This window comes from Macaca fascicularis, chromosome 16 (genome assembly GCF_037993035.2).
Source record: "Macaca fascicularis isolate 582-1 chromosome 16, T2T-MFA8v1.1".
Lineage (NCBI taxonomy): Eukaryota > Metazoa > Chordata > Mammalia > Primates > Cercopithecidae > Macaca > Macaca fascicularis.
This window is the reverse complement of record NC_088390.1, coordinates 50,921,274-50,949,014: the sequence shown is the minus strand read 5'-3', so window position 1 is coordinate 50,949,014 and position 27,741 is coordinate 50,921,274. Positions and strand designations below refer to the sequence as shown.

Sequence of the window (27,741 nt, the reverse complement as noted above, 5' to 3'; positions counted from 1 at the left end):
CCCTACTTCTGCTTCCCCAGTTAGCATCGTGAACCACTTTACTTCAGGATTGTAAAGCTGTTCTGCTCCTTTCTCTCACCCTTCTGATTACCAGCGTGATTGATAGGATAATTCTTGAGCCCTGGTCACTTATGGAGCTGAAACTTAATTGTGGGCAGGGCCACCATGTCTCCAGGACAACCATCTGTGGCATTCTACTTCCCACCATAGACCAAGGCCAGCTCCTTCATTTCTGTCTCCCTTGAGTGTGCAACTGGATGGATAAGTTAGAGCCTCAGGTTTTCCCTCTCCTTGCTTTTCTCTCTTAGGATAAGTCTGTGGGTATGAGGCCATACGAGAATGCTGGTCTCAAGGTTCAGATTTGGTGGAAGAAGGGGAGAGCAAGGAGTAAGATGCCTCCCTTCTGTCTCCAGATATAAGCCAAGCTTTATGCTCTCACTCTGTCTTTCACCAGATTGCTGTATGACAATTACACAGGTGGCTATTAATGAAACAAAACACCAATGTTTCATTCAGCCTTGGGAATCCCTTGAGAAGAGAGGTGACTTGTAGGGAAGGGTATAGGCATTCAGAATGCTTGGACATAATACCATACCAACATCTGGAGTGAACCAGCGGGTGAATCGGGGGCAGTGCTGAATGGAGGTTCTTGTCTCTATAAATGTGCCTTTTCTGGACATTTTGCAGAACATCTTTAAGCCTCAGTTTTCCTGTCTGAAAAGTGGGTTTACTGATGGTCCATACCTCGTATCATTATTTGGATTAAGTGGGATAATCCATGTAAAAGCACTTGGATCTGTGCCTGCTATTCAGTATATACTCAGTAAATATCAGCTATCAGTATTTTACCCAGCTGTGTGCAACCCTTAGGGATTAGACCTATCACGTTTTCTTAGAGAGGTCTTACATGTTTAATCAGATTTAGCCAACTGTCTGTCTTTGTAACAGAGTCTTGGCACATACTTCCCAGCAGCAGCTGCAGCTTTGACTTCTGCCATTAGAACTGCTTTACTTTGATGAAAAATGCTTACTTTTCATACCATCTGAGTCTATTACTTGCCCCAAAGTGGATGGACTTGGACAGCTTTTAGATAAATAGATTGGGGTGGGGGAGGTTTCCTGTCCCTCTGAGGATTGGAAATGAGCTCTTCCGTGACAGGCAAAGAGAACTCAATGCACGCTCACAAGTGCATTCACAGGATTTGAGAACAGGTGATTTATCAAGACCGCCTTGTAGTTAGTGGTGTAAATTCAGATAAACACCATAAATTGGAGGGAATGAGTGGTGCCTTTCTCCAGGCCTGGTTGGGTGATGGGACATCTACAGGGGATTACTCCTGTGTGGGGCTTGCAAAAGTCATTTGGAAACATTATGACATTTTGACACATCTCATATGTGAATGCATAGTATCTCTTTCAGAGTTTATTCTGCTTGGGACAAATAAGTGTACTATTGACAATAATATTTCTCAGAATACTTTAACCCTATAAATATAATTGAGAATAAATTGCACAGCTGTTTTTTTTTCCATGCATTTGAATCATCATTGCTAAGACATATACCAGTTTAATGTTTAGACAAGTTAGCCAGAGTAATAGCATCTCAAAAACTAGTGATAACAGTAACAGATTTCCTGACCATGCGTTCCCCTGTCTCCAGCCTCCATTTCTTCACTTATGAATTGGAGCTAACGATGCTTACATCACAGGATTATTACAAGTATTCATGATTAAGCACAGCCTGGCTTAGAGCAGGTGCACTATAGATATTGGTTTTCCTGACAATATACATTACAGTTCTCAATCCTAGTTCTTTAATCTGGAAAAAAGAGATCATCATACCTATCTTATTAATGAAATAATAACCTACCTTATTAATGGGAACGATATCTAATATATACTAAGTACTTATTATGTGCACCACATAATAGAACTTTAGATGGATTATCTAGTTTAATCCTCATAATCATTCCATGAAGTAGAAACTTATTAGACCCATTTTGCAGGTTAGCATTGGAGAGTTTAGACTCTACCCAGACGGTGAATCTGAGCCCATGTTATAACCACCACACTGTCTTTTCTGACTAGCTTTTCTGATTTATGAGACAACACTTTGGAATAGTGTATGGAAAAACTTGGCAAAGTACCTCATCTGTTGAAAGTGATGATATTCATCCTTTCCCTATACCTACCTTTCTCCTGGTTCTTTCCTGAACCCCTCAGAAGCAGCATCTAAAAAAAATACTTCTTCTGGCCCTTTGGAAGCCTGTTGGGCAAACACACCAGGCTTAGGGACTCAGGGGAACATCTCAGTGGGAGGTCCATTCTGGGTGGCCTGGAGCAGGAGTACTGGCTTAGGGAAGGAATGGGTTCTCATCCAGGCTTTGCCACCAACAGCGTCATCAGCTGACTCTTGGCAAGTCACTCATATTACACAGTTGAGCTAAGACCCCTTCCTGCTCTAAGATCCTGTGTGATGGGTCTTCTTTATCTTTATCATTACTTTGTGGTCTGGAACAATGATTTGGGGATGACATGCAGAGAAAATACAGCTAAATAAGGAGACATTGTAGGGAATAGGAGGGGCCAGTGTGCAAAGACACCACCATTTCTTTCTGTCTGTCCTGTTACTAGCTGTAGGACTTAGGCAAGTAAGTTGGCCTCTCTAAGCATCATTTCCTTCTGTAAAGACAGAGATAACACCAACTTCCCTGTCTACATCACAGGGCTATCTTAGCTGTTACATGAGAGAATGAATATAAAACTTTGGAAAGTGGACCATGCTTAGAAAAACAATTACTAGTATTATTGAAAGACTGTATAGCAGGTCAAAGGGATTAGAAAACTCCTTCAAATACAAGATACATGACTTTTGCAGTATTGCTAATAAATCACCAAAGGAAACAGAATCCAATCTGCAGTCAAGTAGAAGCCTCTGCTTGATTTCTTCTTGGGATCAAGATGTAGTGAATACCAGCAGGTATTCACTCTGTCTACTGTAGCAGGTATATATAAAAATATATAGACCTACTGGCATTATATATAAACATATATATCTGCTGATATTATATATAAATACATATAAATATGTGTAACATATATTCTATATATAACGTATTTATATAGAATAGTATATATTAGATATACATTTATATATATTTTCTGAGTTACTAATTCACAGGAGACAGTAATTTTATAACATGGCATGTAGGGTTTTGTATGCCTTTGTGTAAAACTAAATGTTGTACCTCAATTTAATATCCATTAAAGTGTCCATTATCTCTTCCTTTCCTTGACAGTGCATTTTAGCAACATTTATGTACTTCTGTACTGTTTTAATGAATTTACGTGTAATTATATTTCTCATAAATATTCATAAGTCTTATCAGCACTATTCTGTCAGCCTACTTTTTTACCTTGATGTCAAATTTTTAAAAATAAATCTGGACTTGGTAAGGAGAGACTTGTGTTCAAATGGGTTATTTCAAGGAGTTAGGGAAAGAAGTATTACAGTAGGAAGAGTGCTTTGCCGATAAGCTCTGCAGGCATCTTGGGGGTTGCAGAGCTGTTCTTTTATAACCACGAGCAAAGAACGTTAGAAAGAACCGTATGCGGGGATGTGGGATGAAAGGATGGTGTGATCGGATAGCAGATCAGCGAATACTTTGCCCTAAGCCCAGCCTGTTTTCAGGAGGGACTGTATGCTGGCTCTGGTTTAGGATAGGCCAAAGTTCAGGGGCCTAGAGGAAGGAGAAAAGTTCAGCCAGTTGGGTTAACAAGCATTTTGTTCTGGTTGATCAGTGGGGGTGGGCAGCTCAGCTAATCATTTATAAGACAAAGAAAGGGAAATTTGGAGGGTCTGTGTCTGGCCTTGTTGTAGGTAAATGGGGGCATCCATGAGTCTTATCTAAGTCATACAGGGAAGGGTAGTGGATCTCTGCGGTAAACTTTATGAAACACAAAAGGTGGGGGATTTCTTAACCTTCACTGTAATCTAGGATGGCAGGGTTCCTTAGGATTGTTTTTAGCTACAAGTAATAGAAAATTGGACAATCAATGACAAACAGAGGCACGTTTATCTTACCTAATAAATAGGTGAGAGTTCTACCTATTGGTAGAGTTGCTGTCATTGGTTTAGCAATCAGTGATGCCAGCAACCCTCTGAGTCTTTCTACTCGATTTCTCATGTTGATTGCCTCTTGGTCATAGGATAGTTGCGGCAGCTCCCACCATCATGTCCACATTTAAAACAGGGAGAAGTCACATGTCTACCTCTCCCTGCAGAGGAGGCCAGGGAAGTTGTTGACTGTTTACATTGCCACAGGGGTTCTCTTAATAAAGAGAAGGAGTGTTTACCACATCAAGTCTTACGTTTCTTCTGGCAGTTGTATTCTGTACATGATACTGGCTAATTCTCTACTACCAACATAACCCTTTTACTATTTGAATTGTAGGAAACTAAATGTCTTATAACTGGAGCATTAGAAAAGTATCCAGTATATTTTAGTCTAGATAAGGAAATTGAGCCACTGTTAGAGGTGGTTTTCTGGAGGAGCTTCAGGAAAAGGCAAGAATCTCTTGAGTAAACTTCTTTGGAGTCATTTATTCAAATGTTGGTAAGCTTGGAAAAATAAAGCCGATGTTGCAAAGGATTTATATCTCTAATTTTAAAGAGATCTTACACATCAGATCTTATTATACTAGCAATAAAAGCTTTGCCAAATACGTTTTGCTTTTTCATATCAAATTGTTTGTATAATCAACGGCACCCAATGCTGGTGAGATGCTCCTTTGGAACTGGTGAGAGTACACACTTGGTACACATATTCTGCAAGGTTTGTAAAAAGAGACCTAAAATGTTTATCTACTTAACCTAAAATTTATCCCTAAGAAAACATTTGTAGTAAAAAAAAAAAAAAAAAAAAAAAAAGAATTATGGACCAAGTATTCTACACAAACATGAATATTCTGGACATTTTTTTTCATAAAAATATTTGGAAACAAATATTTTTTGGAGAATAATTGAGTTAGGTATGGAGTCTTCATAACCTCCGTATAATATTTAGTTAAAAATAGGAGTACAAACTATTTATACCATATGATTCCCATTTGATAACTTACAGATATGTTTATTTACTTAAAGGAAATATGTCAAATATTATCAGTAGATATTTTTGGATTATGGGGTTACATGTCACTTTTAAAAAATTCTTTTTGTCATTTTTATAATCTTTTTAATTATAAAAACTCTGTTTTTTAAAATGTGAAGTAAAAATGAGTGTGGTTGCTAAGATCCTTTTTAAAAAGACATAATGGGTGAGAAAATGCTTTGATTGGAGAATGCGGACCAGGCTGTCCAGCACTTGAACATTGTATTAATGAAGTAGGAAAGGTGTTGCCGTGTTATTGAGCATTTGGTTCCTCTGGAGCTCTGGCATTGCTCAGTCCTGCCTCAAAGGGAATGTTTAAAGGAAGTTGTCACAATAGTTCATTCTTCTGTATTCACGCAAATCATGGTTGTTCTATTTTTCTCTTCCTCGAGAACTTTCTGTTCTTTTTTTCTGTGCCATATAACAGGATGGAAGTCACTAAGGGTTGTAACTACATTTAGGAGAAGAAGGGAACCAGTTTAAGGGAACAATGTGTCTTAATTTATGCAGATGTCCAATGCTAACTTATTTAAAGGTTGAGGAGGTCATTATCTTAACACATAAGAATTATTTTTGCTTAGAATGTGTAGAAACAAGGCCTCAGTATTCTTGAATAATTGCTGGTTGTCTCCCTTCTAAAGCCTATTGATGAAAACAAGTGTGTATAAGTGTAAATGTGTGGGTATATATAAATCCTTACTAAGTTCTCTTGTGTGTGTGTGAGGGGAGAGGGCAAGAGAGATAAGATGTTTATCTTCCTGACATTTCTCATTGGACCCTGAGGTCTGCCCTTCTGCTGGGGCATCCATGGCATGACACATAAGGGGTTCACATAGACTAGTTTGATATTTGCTGGTTGGAAATTCTTGGTATAAAATCGCATGCTTTTAGAGCTGGAAGATTCTTATGGATTCCATTTCAATTTTACGTTCATTTTTTGCCAGGTACTTTCACATACATCTAAGATTCCTAAACCGGGATGTATTTATCCCTAGGTTATACCACCCAACCCAGATGACCCTTAAAGCTTCAGTATCTCTAGAAAGATTCAGCATGTTTATTCCTTGACTTCCCCTTAGTCCATGGCACAGCGTTTAAGGAGAGGGCTTCATTTGTGCATGATTAACCAGTAACACGGCCTTAGCACATGGATGCGAGAGTTCATCCAAAAGTTCATGTTTGTTCATTTGTTTATTTGCCTTTGTGTTGAAATTAATCTAACAGCTATTGCTTTAATTTTAATAATAGAGCCTTTAGGCAGAGCTGAGGGTCAGGAATTGTAAGTTGCCCCTGTACAGAGAGTGAAATGTGTGCTGGGGCAACTCTAGGCCAGGACCCTCATGGACAAGCACATGGCTTACCAAGAAAACAAGGAACTCTCTTATCATTTAGAATCTAGAAAGGTCTTTTTCCAGATAAAAGGAACTTACATGATTTGAAGCAGATTTCTTTTGTTTTTCATTTTCAGTCTTTTATGCAGAATCAAAAAGAAGCAGTTGTTGAAAGATTCTGTCTTGGAATTGATAAAACAATGTGTTGGGTTTCACTATGCCACATGGCTATTTAAATTTAACCTCTCCCGAGAACTGTAGCTGCCTATGTGACACCCTTACTTGCATGCTTAATAAACATCTTAACCTCAACTTGTTCAGAAGAGAACTCTTAATTACGCCCAAAGCCCACCAATCACCTCTTCTCCAAGATTTTTCTATCTTAGAAGATGGCATTCCCATCTGCCCAACTTGGGTTATAAAAGTTATCCTCGATTCTTTGCTTTCCCTTTCCCCGGGATCTATCAACAATTCCTTTTTACTTTACCTCCAAAATGTATCCTTAAATCACTGACTCCTCGCCATCACTGTTGTTACCTCCCTGTTCAAATCACCATCATCTCTTATCTGAACTATTGCACTGGTCTTCTCACCCATCTCCTTGTTCTCTTATGATCTATTTTCTACCAAGCAGCAAGAATCACCTTTAAAAAATTAATTTGATTGGGTCATTCTTAAACTGAATTCTGAATCAGATCTGGTCATCCCTCTGTTTAAAGCCATCCATTAGTTTTCCATAGCAATGAGAATAAAATCTTTACCTCTTACCCTGGTTTCCAAAGTCCTTGGGGTCCAGCCCTGACAACCTCTGTAAACTCAGCTTCTGCCACTCTCTCTTTTATCCAGAGTTCTCCAGACCCCAGGTTGTTTAAAGATGCCAACCCATCAATCCGAGGACCTTCTTTCTACCAGGAACGGGCTTTTCCTATCTTCCTATGGCTGGCTTCTTCTAGCATTTGGAACAAGATGCTCTGATAAATGTTAACTCTCATAGAGGCCTTTCCTGATCACCTGATTACATAGATGTCCTCCCCATCCCTGCCCTTGCAAGACACCATTTATCACACAACTCTTCTTACCCTATTTAAATTACCTGGATGGCACTTATAGCTATCTCTAGCACTGCTGCCTACCTGAATTTAAGATCCCTGAGGGTAGGGCCTGCACCTGCTTTTTTACCATTGTGTCACCAAGACCACAGAGGAGGTCAGTGTTTGGCGTGGCATGAACTCCATCATCAGCTGCTTTTCATATGATGTGGAATCCAGCTTTCTCTCAACTTGGGAACCAATAGACATTTCTACCTGTTTTTATAGAAGACTGGACTTTATGAATATAAAGTCTTTGGTGTTCTGGAGGACTGCTCACCAACTCTACTGGCAGACATCTACATGGACTTAGACTACAGAAAACAATGGGACCAGTACGTTAAAGGTGAGTGATGCTTGCTTTTTTTTTTTTTGAGACACAGTTTCACTCTTGTAGCCCAGGGTGAAGTGCAGTGGTGTAATCTCAGCCCACTGCAACCTCCCCTTCCTGGGTTCAAGCAATTCTCCTGCCTTAGCCTCCCGAGTAGCTGGGATTACAGGCATGTGCCACCACACCCAGCTAATTGTTGTACCTTTGGTAGAGACAGGGTTTCTCCACGTTGGTCAGGCTGGCCTTGAACTCCTGACCTCAGGGGATCTGCCTGTCTCGGCCTCCCAAAGAGCTAGGATTACAGACATGAGCCACTGCACCCAGCACTTTTTTTTTTTTTTTTTCCAAATCATTAGAATGTAGATCTATTCTGACCAGGTGCAGTGACTCATGCTTGTAATCCCAGCACTTGGGGAGGCTGAGGCGGGCAGATAACTTGAGGCCAGGAGTTTGAGACCAGCCTGGCCAGCATGGTGAAATCCTGTCTCTACTAAAAATACAAAACCTAGCTGGGCATGGTGGCGCATGCCTGTAGTCCCAGCTACTCAAGAGGCTGAGGCACTAAGAATTGCTTGAACCCAAGAGGCAGAGGTCGCAGTGAGCCAAGACTACACTTCAGCATGGGCAACAGAGGGAGACCCTGTCTCAAAAAAAAAAAAAAAAAGGTATAATCTCTTTTTATTTATTCTTGCCAGTAGAAAAAAAATAAAGTTAACTTCTACTACATAGTGCTTCCTATTAAATTTTGAAACAAAAGCATTTTAAATGTGGGACTGAAATGCACTTTTGCTATTGCTAGGACTTGCTCCTTACATAGTCTTAGACCCTCCCCACAGTTTGCTCTTGAGGCTTCTTTGCTGTCACTTTTAAGTTGTGTGATCCTCGCATGTGTCTACGTTGTCATGAAAGGGGAGGAGGTGCGATCCAAGTTTTGGTTTGAGAGTTGAATCAAAATTTTCCAAACAGAGAAGAATACATGTATGTGAGGAGGTGAGAGAGTGATGGGATGACTGGTGAAGGGCATTCTAGGCCCAGGGATCAGCATTAGTAAAGTCAGGAAAGCATGAAGCAATATGTTCAACAGCCGCCAGCAGTTTGGTGGTGTTGGGTTGGTTGGAGTAAGAGAACCTATCCTAGGTCTTCAACTACTGTTAGTACTAGTTCTACTACTACTATTGCTAGTACTGTTGTACTAGTAGAATTAGCTAATAGAACTAGTACTAGTAGTAGTCGAAGAGCTAGGGTAGGTTCTTCTACTACTAGGTGAACTAGGGCAGCTGTTGGGTCCAGATCCTCCAGGGCCTAGCATGGTGACCAGTCTATGGGTCTTAGACTTTTCCCTGTAAGTGTTGCGTTATGAAAGACATCACACAGGGAATTCTCCTGCCACTTAGAGCTGGAGTAGCCTCTGCCAACCCGGTCATAGTGGAATGGAACTATGGAACTAGCCAAAGGCACATAAAGCCTTTAGTCAAGACTCTTGGCGGCAAGTAACAGAAAGCCAACTAAAGACAGCGTAAGAAGAGAAAAATGAGTTTATTAGCTCATGGCACTGAAAAAAAGTCCAGGTGTTTCTAACTTTGAGGACAGCTGCAACAGGGAACTTAAATAATTTCATCAGGATCGTTTCTTTCTCTATCTCTAGACTCTGTTTTCTTCTGTGTTGACCTAATTCCTAGGCAGATTCTTATGTCATGGCCAAGATGTCCGCCAGAAAATCCAGGTTTATATTCTAACCATACAAATAACCCCAGAGGAAACAGAATTCTACTTTTCTAGGGATGGCAGCCAGATGCCAGGATTGGCTCTTGTCAGCTCAGCTTGGAGTTTGTGCTTATTTTCTGTGGACATTCATCATGGTTTTCGGCAACTTAGCGTTCTCAAATACCCTTCCTATTTAGGGGGCAGTGGGATGCTTACCTATCCAAGGGAACAGCCAGACACTGTCTGTCCAGGCCTCCCTTGCAGCCAAGATACAGTCATGTGACATAGACTCTGCCAATAAGACCCACATGTGGCTTCAATTTGGAAAAGAGACACGCGAGGAAGCGGGCAGCATGGAAGATCCATTTTTCAGTGACCAGTGAAGGCATCTGAGTTTAGGGCAAACAACTGCTGAGACTCTGATGTTTGCTCCCCAACATCAACAGCTTTTACTCTGGGTTCTGATCCAGTGGAAGCAGCAGTTAGGCTTTGCTGGAACAGTGCTGAGGTTGGGAATCTCACTCTGGTCCATCCAAGAGCTTTACTAAATCACTTTTTGCTCTCAACTTGCTGGAGTGACTAACTACGACTCTGGACAGATCTGCCATCCCTGAATTAGTCACCATGGCCATGTCTTGCTCATTTTCCCAGCCCTGAAATTACTGCAGAGTCAGTCTTGCTGAAACCATGCAGCTGAGAAGTAGGGGAAGGGTGATGCCCTGAAGGAAAATTGAGATGTTCAAGGCAGGATTAATGCTGAGCATGTAAAAGCAACAGAGGTCCACTTCTCCCTTTCCTTTAAGGACTCTCATCAGCCTCCTGTGACCATAATGGGCTGGCACGCTCCTTAATCTGCAGTGTGCTTCTAATAGATTTTTTTTCAAAAGCTAAATTTTCCCTCCTTAGCATCTCCTCCAAGGACTTTGGGCTCCTTCTGTAACTGGAGGTGGAAAGAAGTTTACTGCACAGCACAGTCTGGGGACAGAGGGTGTGCATGCCATTAAATTTCTTTGCTATCTCACTCCAAGAGTTGGCTGCTGTTTGCACATAATAGTAAGATGAAAGGATTATTAGGGAAATTCGGTCACCCTAGCTGTGGCATAGTGCAAAGAAACATGGGAGAGAAGAAAGAAACTTGGGGTAAGCCACAGTTCTGCTGATCTCTAACTATTTAAGAAGGACGTTGCTCATTCTGGAACCTTCATTTCCGACCTATGAATGTGTTAGACTGGGTGACTCAGTTCCAGGTTAGCTGTAATGGGTCAAGGAATCCTAAAGGGGAATTAAACGGCTCAGAAGCAAAACTATTGGTACTCTAGTGACATCTGGTGGTTATCCTGAATTTTAAACCTCTGACTATTTTTTTGATGTCTGATTTTATTTCATTGCATTCTATCAAGAATATTATTTATGCTATAGAATGGACAAGATTTGTTGGCTTCTTAGGCAATAAGTTTTCAGTGCAAATTAATCGGTTTGACTTATTTCTAGAATTTTATACCTTATGAGTTAGTGGTTTATCATACCCTAAGAGGTTATCTTTTTTTTTTTTTTTCTTGAGACATGGTGTCATTCTGTCACCCAGGCTGGAGTGCAGTGGTGCAGTCATGGCTTGGCTTACTGCAACTTTGACCTCCTAGGCTTGGATGATCCTCCTACCTCAGCCTCTAGAGTAGCTGGGACTACAGACATGCACCACCATGCCTGGCTGATATTTTTGCTTTTTTTTTTTGTTTTAGAGAGAGATGGGGTTTCACCATATTGCCCAGGCTGGTCTTGAACTCCTGGACTTAAGCAATCCACTTACCTTGGCCTCAAAAAGTGCTGGGATTACAGGCATGAGCCACTGTGCTTGGCCTAAGAGGTCATCTTATTAGTTGTAGCTAAAACGGCTTCCAGATGCATTAACTTCTTTTGCTCTCCTTTAGAACTCTATGAACAAGAATGCAATGGACAGACTGTGGTCTACTGGGAAGTGAAGTACCCTTTTCCCATGTCCAACAGAGACGTATCCTTTCCACAAGGTACTCATTCCCTGGCCTTCTAAGTGTTTCTGTGTCTATTGCAGTCTATTGCAGAGAGGTAGAGCTGGTTTCTCAGCAGGCACAGATAATATTGTCTCTGATTCTTGCAGCAGCATCTGCTAATGTTGCTTCTTGTGTGGTGTTTGGAGAGCTCAGAGTGTGATTTCTGGGCCCGACCACATGGAGTGTTTGTAATTATGGTCACTGGAGAGCAGCTCTTACTTTCCTAAGAAGTTTCCTAGGCCTTGAAATTGTCAGGCCACAAAATTGGGGACCTGGAAGGAACTTTTTAGAAAGAGTGCTTGATACAGCTCCCTCAGTCTACAGGGAAAAAAAGGGCTCCCAGGGGCACATAGGTGGTTAGTGGCAGAGTGGGTGCTGGAACTCAGGCCCCTGCATTTCCAGCTCTCTCCGCCTCCCCCATCTCAGTAGACCCCACAGCAATCCCTCCTTGATTGCTGGCTCTAGACACTGACTGTAAGCTTCTTCCTCTCAATGTCCTTGTTTATGAAATGAAGCAGTTGGATGAAATGTAGGGAGGCTTGGCTGGCACTGTAAGGTTTTGAGAAGCCCCCTTAGGACTAAGCTGGGGGGCTAGGATGGAATTTTGGAAGTGGGTAGGATGGAGGTAGGATGACTCCTAGGTAAGATTTTGTCTCCTTCACCATCCTCTTCAATCCCAGCAGCAAGGTGTTTTACAGATTCAATTTCCATATAAGATCCTTTTAGCAAAGGGTCTCGTGGAGTCAAAAAAAAGTTTGGAAGCTGCTGAATTAGATAAACTGCCAACCCTTCAAAGGTGTTCTGCCAAATTTGAATCACTATATCAAGGTAATTCTTCCTCCGTGGAGTATCAGATGATATCTATCACATGAGCTGAGAAAGTTGGGGGAGAGAGTGGAACAATATTTGCTAAAAGGAAAAACTAAAAGGTGTAGGAGAAAGGAACCCAGAGACAAATCAACATCTTCTCTTTCCTGAAACATTTAAGAACTTTACTCACCAGTACATAAGAGCATGGAGAGAGAGACTGTCCAGTGTGAGGGTGGGGCAACAGGGGGCGCTGTCAAGACACTGAGGTGGGGCTGAACGTGGTGACTCACGCCTGTAATCCCAACACTTTGGGAGTCCAAAGTGGGCAGATCACTTGATGTCAGAGTTCGAGATCAGCCTGGCCAACATGGAGAAACCCCGTCTCTATTAAAAATACAAAAAAAAAAATTAGCTGGATGTGGTGGGCGCCTGCAATCCCAGCTATTCCGGAGGCTGACGTGGGAGGATCACTTGAACCCAGGAGGTGGAGGTTGCAGTGAACCAAGATCGCGACACCCCACTCCAGTCTGGGTGAGACTCTATCTCAAAAAAAAAAAAAGAACACTGAGGTGGGTGGGGGCTGAAACGGCTGCTGTGTTATAGTAAGTGTCATTGTGTTGTGCGTAGTGACTTTTTGATTCTTTTAGGTTTTTGATTCCTTTGAGTGTGAAACCCAAAATTCTGTTGTATGAAAGTGTAACTAACAAACTAAATATCTGAGCCTCATCCAGCTATGAAATTCTAAGTAGGTTTTGGAGCCAGATCTGGGATAAAAATTCAGGTTTCATCACTTCGGCTGGAATGTGGGATTTTTGGCAAGGTTCTTTTCCTCTCCGAGCCTCACTTTTGTCATCTGTAGTATGGGGATACTCATACAAACTCACAGGGTCTTTGTACGGATCGAAATTTAAGCTGTATGTCAAGTGCATGATGTTACATGATAAGGGCTCGATAAGTAGTGATTCCTGTGGCGTCATAGACTTTCATTATCCTCCCTAGAATAGTGCCGTAAACTTAAGGGTTCTTCTGTCAAGGCTGATGGACATGAAATGGCTTTGTTATTCTTGGTGAACTAGTGTTAGCCCAGAGAGGGCATCTGCCTATGAAATATTCAGGTGGTCCCATGTCTTCCTGTGGTCATCAGTTGTAACATTGCTTGATCATTTACTATGCATAGAGGTCAGTAATTAGAGCATTGGGTGGGGCCAGAACAAAAAGGAATGACACCATTTTCTGTTGAGTGCTTATTCTGCCCAGGTCTTTCTCTAATGGCCTCACCAAGCCTGTCTGGAAGGCAGTGTTACTCCCTTTCCTACATAGGGAATCTGAGTCTCAGCAAGGCTGAGTAGCTTACCTAGGACCACACAGCTGTTAAGTGACCATTCCTCTGTCACCTCCTAGTGCCTTCTTGGAGAAAGGAAAAGTGGTTTCCTCACATAATTAAAAGTATGAAGGGACCACTCACAGGTAAGTAATGCATGCTCTTAGATGAGAACACTAGGTGGTGTGAGGCATAGTCTTGCAGTGCAGGTAGGGAGACAGGGCAGGTAAGTGAACTAGCAGTAGAAGGGAGCAAATGCCAAGTGGGAGGCACAGAATTACCTCCCTTTGCTTCCAGCTTGTGGCGCTTTCCTTCTGTCTGTCTACAATGCTGGCGTTGGTGTCTTGCCTTGACTGGCCATGCAGTATGTCTACCTCCGGCAGCGGCGAGACCTGGACGTGGAAGGGCGGAAGATCCACGTGGTCCTGGCCCAGAGCACCTCCGTGCCTCAGCTTGTTGAGAGGTCTGGGGTGATCCGGGTGAAGCAATACAAGCAGAGCCTGGCGATCGAGAGTGACGGCAAGAAGGGGAGCAAAGGTAAAACCCATGGTGCCTGTCAGTGCACCCAGCCTGATGGAGGGGCATGGTCGAGTACATGAAGCATATCCTTAAAGGTCAGAGGACAGGCACAGGTGCAGAGCAGACCAGGATCAGCACCTAGAGAGGGCGTCATTCCACCCCAACAAACTTGAGTAGAGTATGAAGTTGATGTTTAACTCTGACCCAGTCTATTTTCTCCAGATTCGTGGATTGTCCAGATGAAACCAGACCATTATAAGTAAGCCAGAGAGTTTAGAAATTCAATTCCAGCTGGCCCTGTGGACGCATACACTGGGCCTAAGGGTAGGCAAGAAAGCCGTCAGGTTTGTCTTGGAGATCTCAGCTCCAGCTCAGTACAAACTCAGAGACTCAACACCTGCCCAGGTTGAGTTCCAGCCCCCAGGGAGGAAAGCTGCAGACAGAGAGTGGGGCGCGAGGCCACCAGCTCTACCAGAATGAGTGTGGCCTTGCGTCCTAGGCAAAAATCTGAACCATAGTTAGATGGTCACCTTGAATATGTCACCTAATTTTCATGAGTATCTGTTTCATCATTTGTAAAATGGGATTAATTTGACCATCTCTTTAGGATTGCTAGAATAATTGAACGAGAGGCTATATTCAAGTGTCCAGCACTTGCCAGGTATTTAATCAATAGCAGCAAAATGTGTCTGTGGCTATGTTTTCAAAAGTGCCTATATTTAAGTATGCCGTAAGCGAAGTTGGTGGAGAGAAGTCCATCTGAAATATATGCCGCCTCCCTCTGCAGTTTCTGAGCTTGAATATGAAGATATAAAGTTTGCACAGTTATTTGCTGTATTTTTTCTGGTATTTTTGCTTTTTCTGAATTGTCTTTTCTTTCCCTCTCTAGTTTTCATGTATTACTTCGATAACCCGGGTGGCCAAATTCCGTCCTGGCTCATTAACTGGGCTGCCAAGGTGAGATCCCAGGAGGCGGGGCAGGCGGGAGGGATGGGGGAGTGTGTTTGACAAATGTTGACTTAGCCCTTGGGGCTGTCAGGCTGAAGAGACACATTGTCTCAGGCGTAATGAGGCTCTTTATGAAGAGTTTGGTTGAGTGACTCTGGTTAGGGCTGGGGGTTGCCAACATCCAAGACGGAGGCTGGGACAAAAGACAAAGAATTGTCAGCTTGGAATGCCAACTTCTCCCTGCTTGTGCCCCAAGACCCCGCCAGAATCACTCTTTGGAACCTCTGGACAATAGTCTGCTCCTGGTAGGAGCAATAGTGCCTTTGGAGCCTATATTCCTCTGCTTATTGGGGAATAAGACAGACTGACCTGGCTTGGAGACAACCAGATGTGTCCAAGCCTGAGGGAAGCTTCCACTTTTGTTGTTTTTGCCTTTTTTTTTTTTTTTCTATAAGGGAGGGAACTGCAGTGGTAGTTTGTATCACTAGAGACTGCCCAGGAGCCTGGCATTATGGGGACCACCAGCCTGCTTTGCATGAGATCTACTACTTGAGAGGTCAACAGATTCCTTGGAAGAGTGAAAAAGCACATCAACTTTGGAGTCAAACAGATGCAATTTTGAATCCTGGCTCTGCTACTGACTGTCTTGTTGTATTTAAGGAAGCCATGCATTTCTTCCTTTTTACAAAAGAAGATAGATGTCTTCTACTGCATAGAAGGGGAGTAAATAAGACAATATTCAGGAGAAGTCTTGCCCAATGCTCAACATGAACTAAATAATCATATATCCTACTCCTTGATCCCCAATCCTTACCATTTTCTAATTCAGTAAGGCAAGTCCTTCCTCTCATTTCTTTGGAAGAATGTAACAGTCCAGCCCAACCCCATTTCTTGTGTTTTCTTTTTTCAAGAAACAGTGTTTCAGAAACGTCTTTGCTTTTTCCTAGAGAAAGCTAACATATAAGGCCTTTTTGCAACAGAAGTTCCTGTTGACTGGTGTTCCTTTTGTCCTGGGTCCTACTTTTTGTCATCATCTGCAACAACATTCTGTTGAAATCCAGTTACGGAGCCTATTCATTTTTGTTAGCCCTAAAGCCAACATTGTTTACCTTCTGCCACATCCCAAAGAATCAAGAGTAACCACTGTGAAGACACAGAAATGACAGTCTCATTTCCTTTGCAGAATGGAGTTCCTAACTTCTTGAAAGACATGGCAAGAGCCTGTCAGAACTACCTCAAGAACACCTAAGAAAGAGAATTGGGAACATTGCATCCATGGGATGATGTCTCTGGAAGTGCCACCACCCACCGCTGCTCAGCCTTCCCCTGCTGTTTCCATCTTCGGAGGCCTACACACTCTACCACGTCCCTTCTAAGCATGTTCGCCTGACATCCAGCTCACTCGCCTGCTTCCTTTCTTACTCCCCACATCTTGGGGTGGGCTGCCTTCTTCTGCAATTCAATATGGGGCAGACTAGGGAAACCTTTGCTTGCTTACTATTAGGAGGGGAAGTCTTCAGTAGGGAATACAATCATTCCATTGTGCAATTTTATGGGGATGGGTGGGCAGAGGGACACAGCACAATTTAATAATGACTATTTGGGCAGGCTGGCTCTTTTGCAGCTTGTGATTTGTTCCAACTTGGGAGGGGCTGCTGGAAGTGGCATTCCATTCAGAGCTGACTTTCGGTGCACCCAAACTGGACAACATGTGCCAGTGGCCATTTGCCTTATGCCCTGTGGAGCTGATTAGGCTGGGATTTGAGGTGATAATCCAGTAAGTCGTTCCTCATTCCTACTTGTGGAGGATCAGTAGCTATTATGATGCCAGACCATTTGGAGAAGTATCACAGGTCTGAGGGGGACACATAATATGACAACCACATTTTTCGTCATCATCCATGTCTGGTTTTTTCTCTTTTCCATATGTCACTGGGGAACGGCTGCCTGTACCTCTCAAGCTTTAAATTTTACTGGAAACTGAGGCATCAAGATGGCTGTGGCAGCTAGCAAAAGCAAAGATGCTTTGTGCATAGCCTTGTGAAAAAGTGTCTTTCTATGCAATAAGATGAATTTTCCTTCCAGAGTATTTAGAAATGTAGAAGGGATAACAGTTCACAGCCAGGTAAAATTTAACTGGTGGCTTAAAGACTCTGCATCTTTTTCTCAGGAATTCTGCCTAAGTTATCTGCCTTTTCTACCACCAAAAAGACTTTTAGTTTTCTATGGTTTCTCCTGAATTTTGGTAGGGTAAGGTATTTCTATAGTCAAAGGCACAGCCTTGATGATCTCAGGGAAAAATTTTAATCACTGTGTATAATGATAGTAAACCTTGATTAACAACAGAGAAATTCAGGATGTAAAGCCATAGAATGGGATTTATGAACGTGGGATACCTCAGACTGTTTGTTTTCTTTCTGGAAAGAAAAGTGTGTTCTATAATGAATAAATATAGAGTGGTTTTTACTTGTCCTGTGTACCACTTCCTTCCTACCTTCTTCCTTTTGTGAGAATGCATCAGTTAGATCTCCTTTATCTGCAAGTGATATTCAGCCTAATTTGTAGACTTGAACATAAAATATAATTTGGGGCTTACTTATATGCAAGGTCAGGTGTAGGTAGCCTCAGGTAGGGATCAATACAGGTGCTCAAACTGAGAGGAGAATTCAGATCTTTTAGTATTGGTCTGCATTTGCTGGTAGCATTGTCACTAACAGCAATAGGTATGTTTGCATCTTCCTAGGCTCATGCCAAGCAAAACAAAAAGGACAATGTTTCTTTCTAGTAGGACCTGCACTATTCCGTAATTTAGAGCCCCTCTAAAACATTTGCTTATCTATGTCCTGCTCATTATGGTCATCTGGATAGAATTATACAAGTAAGTGAATGCCTCATAAAATTATCATTAAAATATCGTTATCAGTAATGTAGCTGGAATCTATTCTAGATAAACTCCATCTGAATGCCTCCTGTTAATAGAAGTCAAGTTGAAATCTTATGAATAGATTCTTTCAAATAAAAGCACTGAGATTATAGTCACTGAAACAGAATTGGCATGAAATGGTGTCATGTAAACCATTTCTTTAAATAACATTAAATAATTTGCTAAGAACTCTGAAAATACTAAGAATGCTCAGTTTCTAGGTAAGGTACTTATTTTAAAAGGTCACAGCATTTGCTGTAATGAATGGAGTTATGACTTCTTAGCATTTTTACTTGCTAATTTGGAGTAGTGGACAGTCCTCGCGAGCTGAGGTTATGCAGGAAAAAACTCTTGAGCTACAGTAAGTGCCAAAGGTTAAAAAAAAAAAAAAAAAAAAAAAAAAAGGATAACTGATGGTTTAGGCCTTAACTTAGAGGGGTTTGCACCTGAGTTCTAAGGGTATGTTTTTCTGCAGCAGCTGGATGTATCACTTGGAATTTGTAAGTTATATTGTCATTCCTCTAGGACTTTGTTCTGCTTATTTTTCCCATATCTGTCTTTCCAAGTAGACAATAAGCATTTGTGGATAGAAGCAGTTATTTCACTTTGATTACTGGTCCTTGGGGTAGTATACAGTAGGCACTCGAATGGTGACTCAATGAGTGAATAAATGATTTAGAGAAGATTGACCAAATGGCATGAACCTGGAAGACTAAATCCATTCAGATATAGAGGCTCAATCCCCATGGATTTAAGCCACATTTTTCCCCAAGTCAGCGTTTTGTTGGGTGCCGGGTAGGGGGGGCGATTTCTAGATTTCCCCGGTTCCCATTGGTCCTTCCTTGAAAGTACCAAGGTCCTCTCTCTGTTAAGTGGTGGGCTTTGCTGGTGCGGCTATGGGTTCTATTTTAATGTTACAGAAATGGCACAGTTTGAATTGAGTCTGGCTGAGATGAGTCAGGATTCCAGTTGAAATTTAATGGCAAAAGTAGCACTACTGTTGGTGCTAAATTTTTTCCACAGGCAAATTATTCACGCTGCATAACAATTCCAAGTTAATGACCACCTTGGAACCGAGGAGTTCCAGCAGAGGGTCACTTCCCTTGAAAATGTTCCTATGTCACAGCGAGAGTCCTGGCCTGACTCCCTGGCTGAGATTCCTCACCCAGAATCCACATCTATAATGCCTGCCCTTCCAACCTCCCACTTCCTAGCTGGACTTGCAAGAGATGAGGCAGGAAGAGCCTCATTCAGTTCTCACATTTCTAGTAGCACCACCCAGTCAGCCCAGAGAATTATCTTTAAATGCATCGAGACATTTAGTTCTTTAACAGATATTTCTCAAGGGGCTGGAGTCCGTCGGCACTGGGATAGGCATGGCGTTTGTGGGATGAATGAGAAAGATATGGTGTCTGCCCCTAAGGCGTTTATGGTCTAATGGAAACTCAGTGAACAAGCTGCTGAAGGATGATAAGTGCTCAGAAAAGGAAAATAAAAGGTGCTGTTAAAAAAAATGCACTAACCAAGTTTGAGGAGCAGAGGAGAACGTGTTGGAATTGTGGCTGGGTGAAGGTTGCAGCAGAAAGCTGTTCATGACAGAAGAACCGTTTGCACAAAACCTCTAAGGAGGAAGGACTCAGCAGGAGAGTCAGTCACAGCTGAAGAATGACAGTGAAGAGTGACTGGGGCGCTGACATGAAGGAGAGGCATCTTGGATGTGGCTGGAGAAGTAGACAGTTAGTCCATGGAGGGTCCTGAGAGCAACGACAAGGATTTGGGACTTTATCCCAAGAGTCCCAATAAGCTTTGAAAGATTTTAGATTGACGAGTGACCTGAAAATATGTATCATGCTTAACACCACTCATTTTTCTCCATGATTCCCCAGCATCTCTGACAGCCTCTCCGGTAGCGTTTTGTGGGGCTACCCAAGGTGTTTTAAGCCCTATTACTTTGAATCCTCTCCATTGTCAGACAGCATGCAGAGTAGCCCATACTTAAATCGAGTTTCCAAAGTGGAACATCAGCTTCTGAAGTTTAACTGAAAAACAAAAGGCTGGAGGGAGGGGATCACCTATGCACATCCCCTCTGTCTCTCCTGGCCCATGTTGGGGTGCAGCATACCCTCCCACACATCTGCACCATGCAGCCTATCAGAGCAGAGCCATTTAAGGGGCCAGAAGTGGGAGAGAAAAAAATGAAAGGCAAAAAAGTATAAGCAGGTCCACTTTCCCCAAGTTCCTTTGTTAATATTCATCCTTAACTACAAGGAAGAACTTTTTTTTTTTTTTTTTTTTTTTTTTTTTCCTGCTTGAGAAGACAGAAGCATAACATATTGTTTGTTTAGGTTGCAGAGTTTAGAACCAACAAAATGGGAGGACTTCAGAAAAATTATTTACATTGCTCATCTATTTATATATGTGTATACACGTGAATGTGTGTCTCTTTGGATACACATCATAGATGCTGCATTTCATAAGATATAACAATGGAACAACAATTAAACAGTACGCTATGTAAGTGACTTTCTAAGTTTCCTGGGTGATATGCCAGGCCCATTGCCAGGCAGTGGAGTACATAAAGGTGGGATGCAATGACTTTAGAATTAGTAGACAACAGATCCTGTAGGACAATGAGTTGGCTACAAGCTCTTAAAGTATTACATTTTCCTTCCATCCGATGGTGGTCACATCCTTTCTGATTATTACAAACACTTGTGCACATATTCCATGTCCTCTGCAGACTGCTATAATTCCTGAATGGAAGAATCCGTCCCACATTCATGTAGTCCACTGCTTAGCAATGGACCTGGCATAACATGTAGAAAACTTGGAGTCACTCAAGTAGCATACTGCTTACTTGTTTTATTATTGTATCTTATGATTCCAAAGTCAGTGCATTTTAGTTGAGTGCACAGCCACCCAGCCACCCCTGCAGTAAAGTGCGGCCATGGGATTTAATTCTGGTCAATATATGAGCATAAATAATATGTGCCACTTCCAGCTCAGGATCTCAGAAGGGAAAGGTATGAACTCAGCTTGTTCTTACCCCCTTCACCCTGTCTGGGAAATGATAAGAACGGAAACAAATGCCTTGGAATCAAGGATGAAAGCCTAAGATTAAGGATGACAAAATAACCCTGCCTCCCTTGCACTGTTACAAGACAGACAAATAGACTTCTTTCTTATTTAAGCCACAGCATGTGAAAAAAAATAGCAGCTTTGCCTATACCAACTCATGAATAGCTCAAAGAGAGTGTCCCTTTAGACCAGGAGATCAGGAACCAGCTCAAATGCCTCCTCATCTACAGACTTTGGATCTCCTGGCCTGTGCCAAACACTTAATAAGTGGTCAGCAAATCTCTCTGACTTGCTCCAGTTTCATTTAATGTGGTCCATAAGTGTTGGCTGTTATTAGCTGTTACTCCCAATTGTACATCTCTATCCGCCTGCCGCTCTCCTGCCCCATGCTTTGCCTCAGGCTACTCTTTTTGTCTATATAGAAATCTTCCCCAAGTTTTGCGAAATGTCTGTCAAAATTGAAGGCTTACTGTAAATCTATTCCCTCTAAGATATTCCTTGCATTTAGAAAAAACCTAATTTATCATGGTGCAGAATACATGAAATCCAGCACCTTCAGATTGGAGCAACTTCTATTAATCATCTTTGATAGACACTGTATTAGTCCAGGCTCTCCAGAGAAACAAAACCATCAGGATATACCGTGTCATGTGCCACATCATGATGTTTCGGTCAACCACAGACTGCATTCCAATTCATACCACTAACTAAAAACAAATAAAATCAACTAAAAACCTCAACGATATATATGGCAGTGGTCCCATAAGAATATAATCCTATATTTTTAATGTACCTTTTTTAGATACACTGATATATACCATTGTGTACTGAATACTGTAGGCAATTAAAACATGTTATACAGGTTTGTAGCCTAGGAAAATAGGTTACACCATATAGCCTATTTGTGTAGTAGGCTATACCATCTAGGGTTGTGTAAGTATATACTTCGATGTTTGCATGATGGCCAAATCACCTGACACCTTTCTCAGAATGTATTCTGTTGTTAAACAGCACCTGATTGTGTGTGTGTGTGTGTGTGTGCGCGCACATAGGTGTGGAATTATGGAATTGGCTCATACAATTATGGAGGCTGAGAAGTCCCAAAATCTTCAGTTGGCAAGCTGGAGACGCAGAAGACTTCATGATTTAGTTCCAGTCCAAAAGCTGGCAAGCTAGAAGCTCAAATAAATGATGTTTCAGTTCAAGTCTGAAGACCAGAAACACCAGTATCTCAGCTCAAAGCAGTCAGGCAGGAGGCATTCCCCCTTCCTCAGAAGAGGGTCAGCCTTTTTGTTCGATTCAGGCTTTCAACTGATTGGATGAGAACCTCCTATGTTAGGGAGAGCCATCGGCTACTTAATTCAAATATTAATCTTAAACACCCCTACAGTCACACTCAGAATAATGTTTTACCAAAATCTGGACAGCCCATAGCCTAGTCAAGTTGACATATAAAATTAAACATTATATTTGGTGAGAGCCCAGTGTTCTCAGATAAGGAAAAAGATTTCACATTATGAAGCTCTTATTGTGTGCTGGGCACTAGTTTGGATGCTTTACTTACAGCTTAGTCTTTGGTGAGATAGGAAATACTATTTCCAACTTACTGATCATGAATATAGGCTCAGAGAGGCTAAATAACATGCCTAAGGTAACTCAGCTAGTTAGGTGAGAGACTGGGAACTCAAAGCTAGGCTTCTTTGATCCTAGATCCTGTGCTTCCACATTCCCCTTCACATTCCAACCCTTTTAATTTTCCTTCTGGGTACAATGACTGATGCCAAGCTTGTTTTTGCATCAGTCATTGTACCAGTTGTGCTCTCTGCCCAGAGTGCCCTGCTCCCTGATCCACAGAAGGCTGAAATCTTTAAATCATGCAAGTCATTGTTTAAATGTCACCTCCTCTGAGAGGTTTTGCAGAAGTCATTCCATATTTCATTACCTTATCTGCATAATATGTAATACTTTCTATTAAATGTATTTATTTTCTGTTCATTTATTTCAGCTCCAAAAGGGTATAGAACTTTGTCTTATTCCAAATTATATACTCAATACATAGGGCACAAATATATTCTAAATTATCTGCTGAAGGAATAAATGAATCAATGGTGGGGCAACAACCTCAAAGCTCCAGGATCTCAATTTGACCAATAATGCCTGAAAGATAGGTCCAAAAACATGTATTCTTAATCTTGTGTTCCACCTAATTTTTACCAAAGAGGGAACATTGAGGACAAATCAGTTTTTACTTTTTTTTTTTTTTTTAAGCTAGAATTGCTTTGTTTTCCAGGGTTTTGTTCTTTATTAACTTTTTTTGATTTTTTCATTCTGATTTAACACCTTTGGAGAGCTCATACTAGCTCCCTAAAAGTCTACTCATCAGAATGATATTACTGATGTAACTGGGGGAAGGGAGAGAGGCTGGCGGCAAAACAGGGCTAGAAGAGATCTTTTCATTTGCAGGCCAGAATCCTGAAAGAAGAAAACCTGTATCCCCCAGGGACAGCTATGGGAAGGGGGCTGTGGGTGGAGGGACAGTAGGCGGAATTCATTTTCTCTTATCTATTTTATCCAATTCCTCTCTAGTGGTTCATAAACTGAGAAAAAGTCAATAGAAACCAATCAGGACAAAAACAGCACTTAGAACTCCATGCACGGCATACAGCAACTTTTGTTATATGTCAAACAGCTTATGAGGGGCTGGATCTGCTTTTAAGTGGTCATGGATTCTGTTTACCAGCAAATGTGGTGTTTCATTTTTCCAAGCGAGAGTGAATGATATTCTTCATGAGAAGCCTACATTTTAGGCCTGGTGTTGAATACTTACTGGACTGCTGAAAGCCTCCAAGTAGGAGTTCGCCCTTCACTACACAGTTTGGCTCATGTTCCCATTTCGGCTACTTTAAGCTGTTGTAAACAGCATTCGTTTTCCATTACAAGCTAGGAAATGTGACTTCAGCGACGGTGCCGAGTCCCTGGAGAGCGCCTGCCAGGGAGGCCGTTTCCTCACCTCTCATTTTAGTTTGTAACTTGATGGCGAGGTTGAGTAATCGCTGAAGCTCCATGTCTTCCCATCCTATTCTGTTCCACTAACTTATAAAACAGCCAGTGACCCGCTTGAGGACTAGCGGATCAACCAGATGTTTCCTGAGCAAAGACAGCATGCGTTTCCCCTTGCACATCATCTTGTGAGAGGGGAGGGCTGGCGGTGCACTCACCCCATCTGACATCATTGGGCGAGGTGGCCTGGGGGAGAATTTCAAAGCAGAGCAGCTTGGCCAGGGAAGAGCTCAGCTGGCAGCTGTGTGCTGGGATTAACTGACCCAGATAACTAGGGAGAAGGAATTGGCAATCTAAGTGTTTGTTCTCCAGCAGGAAGTAGACGGCCTCCTTTCCACTCCCTAAATATCTATGGCTGTAGGAGACCTTCCCCCGATGGCTCCACATACACAGTCGGGATTGCGTCCACCATATTTCTTCCTATCCCAACTTTTTATTTTCTCTGGCTTTTGCGTAGGGTTGACGTGACACAAGCTCAACAGATTGCAGTATAATAATAATAACAACTATAGTAATAATATCAATGAATTATTCTTCCCCCAAACAACATAGAGGAGCTCAAACTCTAAACAATCTGATTTCAAATAATCTCCTTAGAGATCACTAGCTTGTCAGAGTTGGGGTATTAAGAGCCAGTAAAATAAAATATTTTTCATAATACAGGGAACAGCTGACATGTAATTGTCATCTTCCCCATGGAAAGGTCATTAAAAATAAGACAAAAAGTAAATACAATATACTGTTTACCATCACTATGATTTCATAAAAGAAAGGTTTAACTTCTTCTGCTCTAATGCATCCAAAGTCTTTTCTTTATACCTATAATCAAATTCAAACTACTGAGACCTAAAAATTTCCATATGACCTAGGATCGGGCCCATGCCTGCTCTTCAAGCTCCACTTCCTCCTTGACTTATTCCTCTCTAGCCTTTTCTCTGTTCCTCAAACATACCGTGGTCTTTGCATTTACTGTCCCCAACATCTGGAGTGCTCTTCCCCACATCTGTATATAGCACACTGCCTATGGTAGGCAGTTTTCTGTCACAGCACCCAATGATCCCCATGTCTCCATATTCACTTCTTTGTGTAATGCCCTCCTCTGTATGTGGGGTGGACCTGGTGACTTGCCTCTAAAGAATAGAGTAGAGCAAGAGTGATGGGATGTCACATCCAAGATTAAATTGTAAAAGACTGTGCCTTCGTCCATTCTTGCTCACTTTCTCTCTCTGCATTGTCTCACTCGTTTTCTCTCATGAAGCAAGTTGCTAATTATGAGTGCCCTATGGAAGGTCAATGTGACAAGGCCGCTGGCCAAGAGCCAACCAGGAGCTGAGAGGCTCAGTTCAGCAGTTTGGGAGGAACTAAATCCTGCCAACAACCTCCTGATTGAGATTAGAAGAAGATCCTTCTCAATAGAGCTTGGCAATGACTGCAGCTTCAGAAGACATCTTGACTGCTGCCTTGTGAGACAGGCTGAGCCAGAGGACTTAGCTAAGCCAAGTACAGGCTCTAGACACACTGAAACTGCAAGATAATAGATATTGTTTTAAGCCAGTGAGATCTATGTAGTGATAGATAACTGAAGCAATGCCTCATTTATTTAGATCTTTGCTCAAATGTTTTCCTCTCTAAAGTAGTCTCTAACACAAAGCAAACCAAACAAAATGATCACACGTTATTCTCTCACACCTTACCCATCTTGTTTTTCTTCATGGCAATTGTCCACTATCTACATTTATATCATAGATTTATTTGTTAGCTATCTCCCCTATTAGAATGAAAATTCAGTGAACAAAATATCTGTCCTTTTGCTGGTGAACAAGATGGACATGCATTTGCCCTGATGATGCTTAAGTTTATTTGACAAATATTGATTATAGGGCTACTTTGTGCCAGGCTCTGTAATTATAGGTTATTTCTTCCTGGTTCTGTGGTATCCAGGCTAATTAATTTTAGTATATTGGCTCAGCTGTTTTGTTTTAAATTTAGCTAAGCTGCTCTTTGATAATGCACCTTTCTGTATCTTTCACTGAGTGTTTGATTAATATGCCATATGTGGGCTGGGCACGGTGGCTCATGCCTGTAATCCCAGCACTTTGGGGGCCCAGGCAGGCAGATCACTTGAGGCCAAGAGTTCAAGACCAGACTGGCCAACATGGCAAAACCCCTTCTCTACCAAAAAATACAAAAATTAGCCAGGCATGGTGGCACAGGCCTGTAGTCCCAGCTACTTGGGAGGCCGAGGCATGAGAGTAACTTGAACCTGGGAGGTAGTGGAGGTTGCAGTGAGCCAAGATCGCCACTGGACTCCAGCCTAAGCTACAGAGCAAGACTCTGTCTCAAAAATAAAATAAAATAAAATCGCCATGTGTGATAGAGTCAAGAGTAGAGCTTGTGTATACTCTGTTGAAGTCCATCGTTGGAGGAACATAATTATTTGAAAAGTTCTCACTTTATGCTATGCTGACATCTGCCTGTTACTTTCATCTATTGGCCTGAGATTTACTCTCAGAAATAATATAGAAAGTGTGTATTCTTTTTCTCAAATCCAGTTAAAATTGCTCTGTTAACTCTATCTCTTTGGGTATAAGTTCTGTTTATCAAGTTTATTGCCTCTTTTGTGCAATAGGTTTTTCTTGGATGTTTAGTGTTTCTTCATTTTGTGGTCATTTTGTGCAGTTAAGATTGCAAGTTTAACTTTCTGTTTATTTGAGAGCAGATCTGAGAGCTATCACTGTGGCTCCCTCTCCACTGTTTCCAGTGAGCAGTGGGGCTCCTCGCACCATCAGCCATGCTTCCAGGGATGGGATCCTGCATCACTCGCACCTAGGAATTACCCCATCTTTCTGTCTCAAGCTCCCACATTCATGAGAGAATACCTCTCAAGGCAGATTCTGTGTGTGCTTGTGCATCTGCATGTGTGAGCGTGTGTGTGTGTGTGTGTGTGTGTGTGTGTGGTAGACTGGTTAGTTAACCTGGCTACCTTACTGCTCTCATCAGAGACCCCAGAGCTAGACTACCTCTGAACATGGATCATCTTCTTTGTTTTTCTCATCTTTAACAGCTGCACTTTCCACCAATGTCCTAAGCTATAGCTTTTTCTGCAATTTTATCTCATGCGTTTTCTGCTTGTTTCTGGACCACAAAATGTTAACAACTCTTAGGTTCCAATCCTTGTGTTTTAATTCTTATGAATGTATTTATACATGCATTTGTGTGTGTATAGTCATATTTTATATTTTTAAACATATTTTATATAATTATATTTATAAAATATATTTTATATAATTATATTTATAAAATATTTTATATTTTAAGTATATATTTTAATATATACTTTAATTTACTATATAATTTAATATACTAAAAATATATATTAAGTCATATTTTATATTTTTAAGTATATAAAATATGAATATATATGTATGCATGTATTTTTTATATATATATA

At 41.6% G+C, this 27,741-nt stretch overlaps 1 protein-coding gene across 12 annotated transcripts in view; it reads left to right on the top strand.

The window, feature by feature from the left end:
* PCTP (phosphatidylcholine transfer protein) overlaps window positions 1-27,741 on the top strand; it is a 110,695-nt gene that overhangs the window by 7,326 nt on the left and 75,628 nt on the right. For 8 of the 12 annotated variants that reach the window (XM_045375053.3, XM_045375055.3, XM_065531311.2 and 5 more), the window contains exons 2-5: window positions 7,798-7,915; window positions 11,533-11,612; window positions 14,128-14,299; window positions 15,171-15,238. In XM_045375053.3, the coding sequence (XP_045230988.1) occupies window positions 7,798-7,915; window positions 11,533-11,612; window positions 14,128-14,299; window positions 15,171-15,238 (438 nt within the window). Of the gene's footprint in view, window positions 1-7,797; window positions 7,916-11,532; window positions 11,613-14,059; window positions 14,300-15,170; window positions 15,239-15,684; window positions 17,696-27,741 lie in introns of those variants that run through there. The other 4 variants (XM_005583780.3, XM_005583784.4, XM_074019264.1 and 1 more) reach the window with 4 other exon arrangements.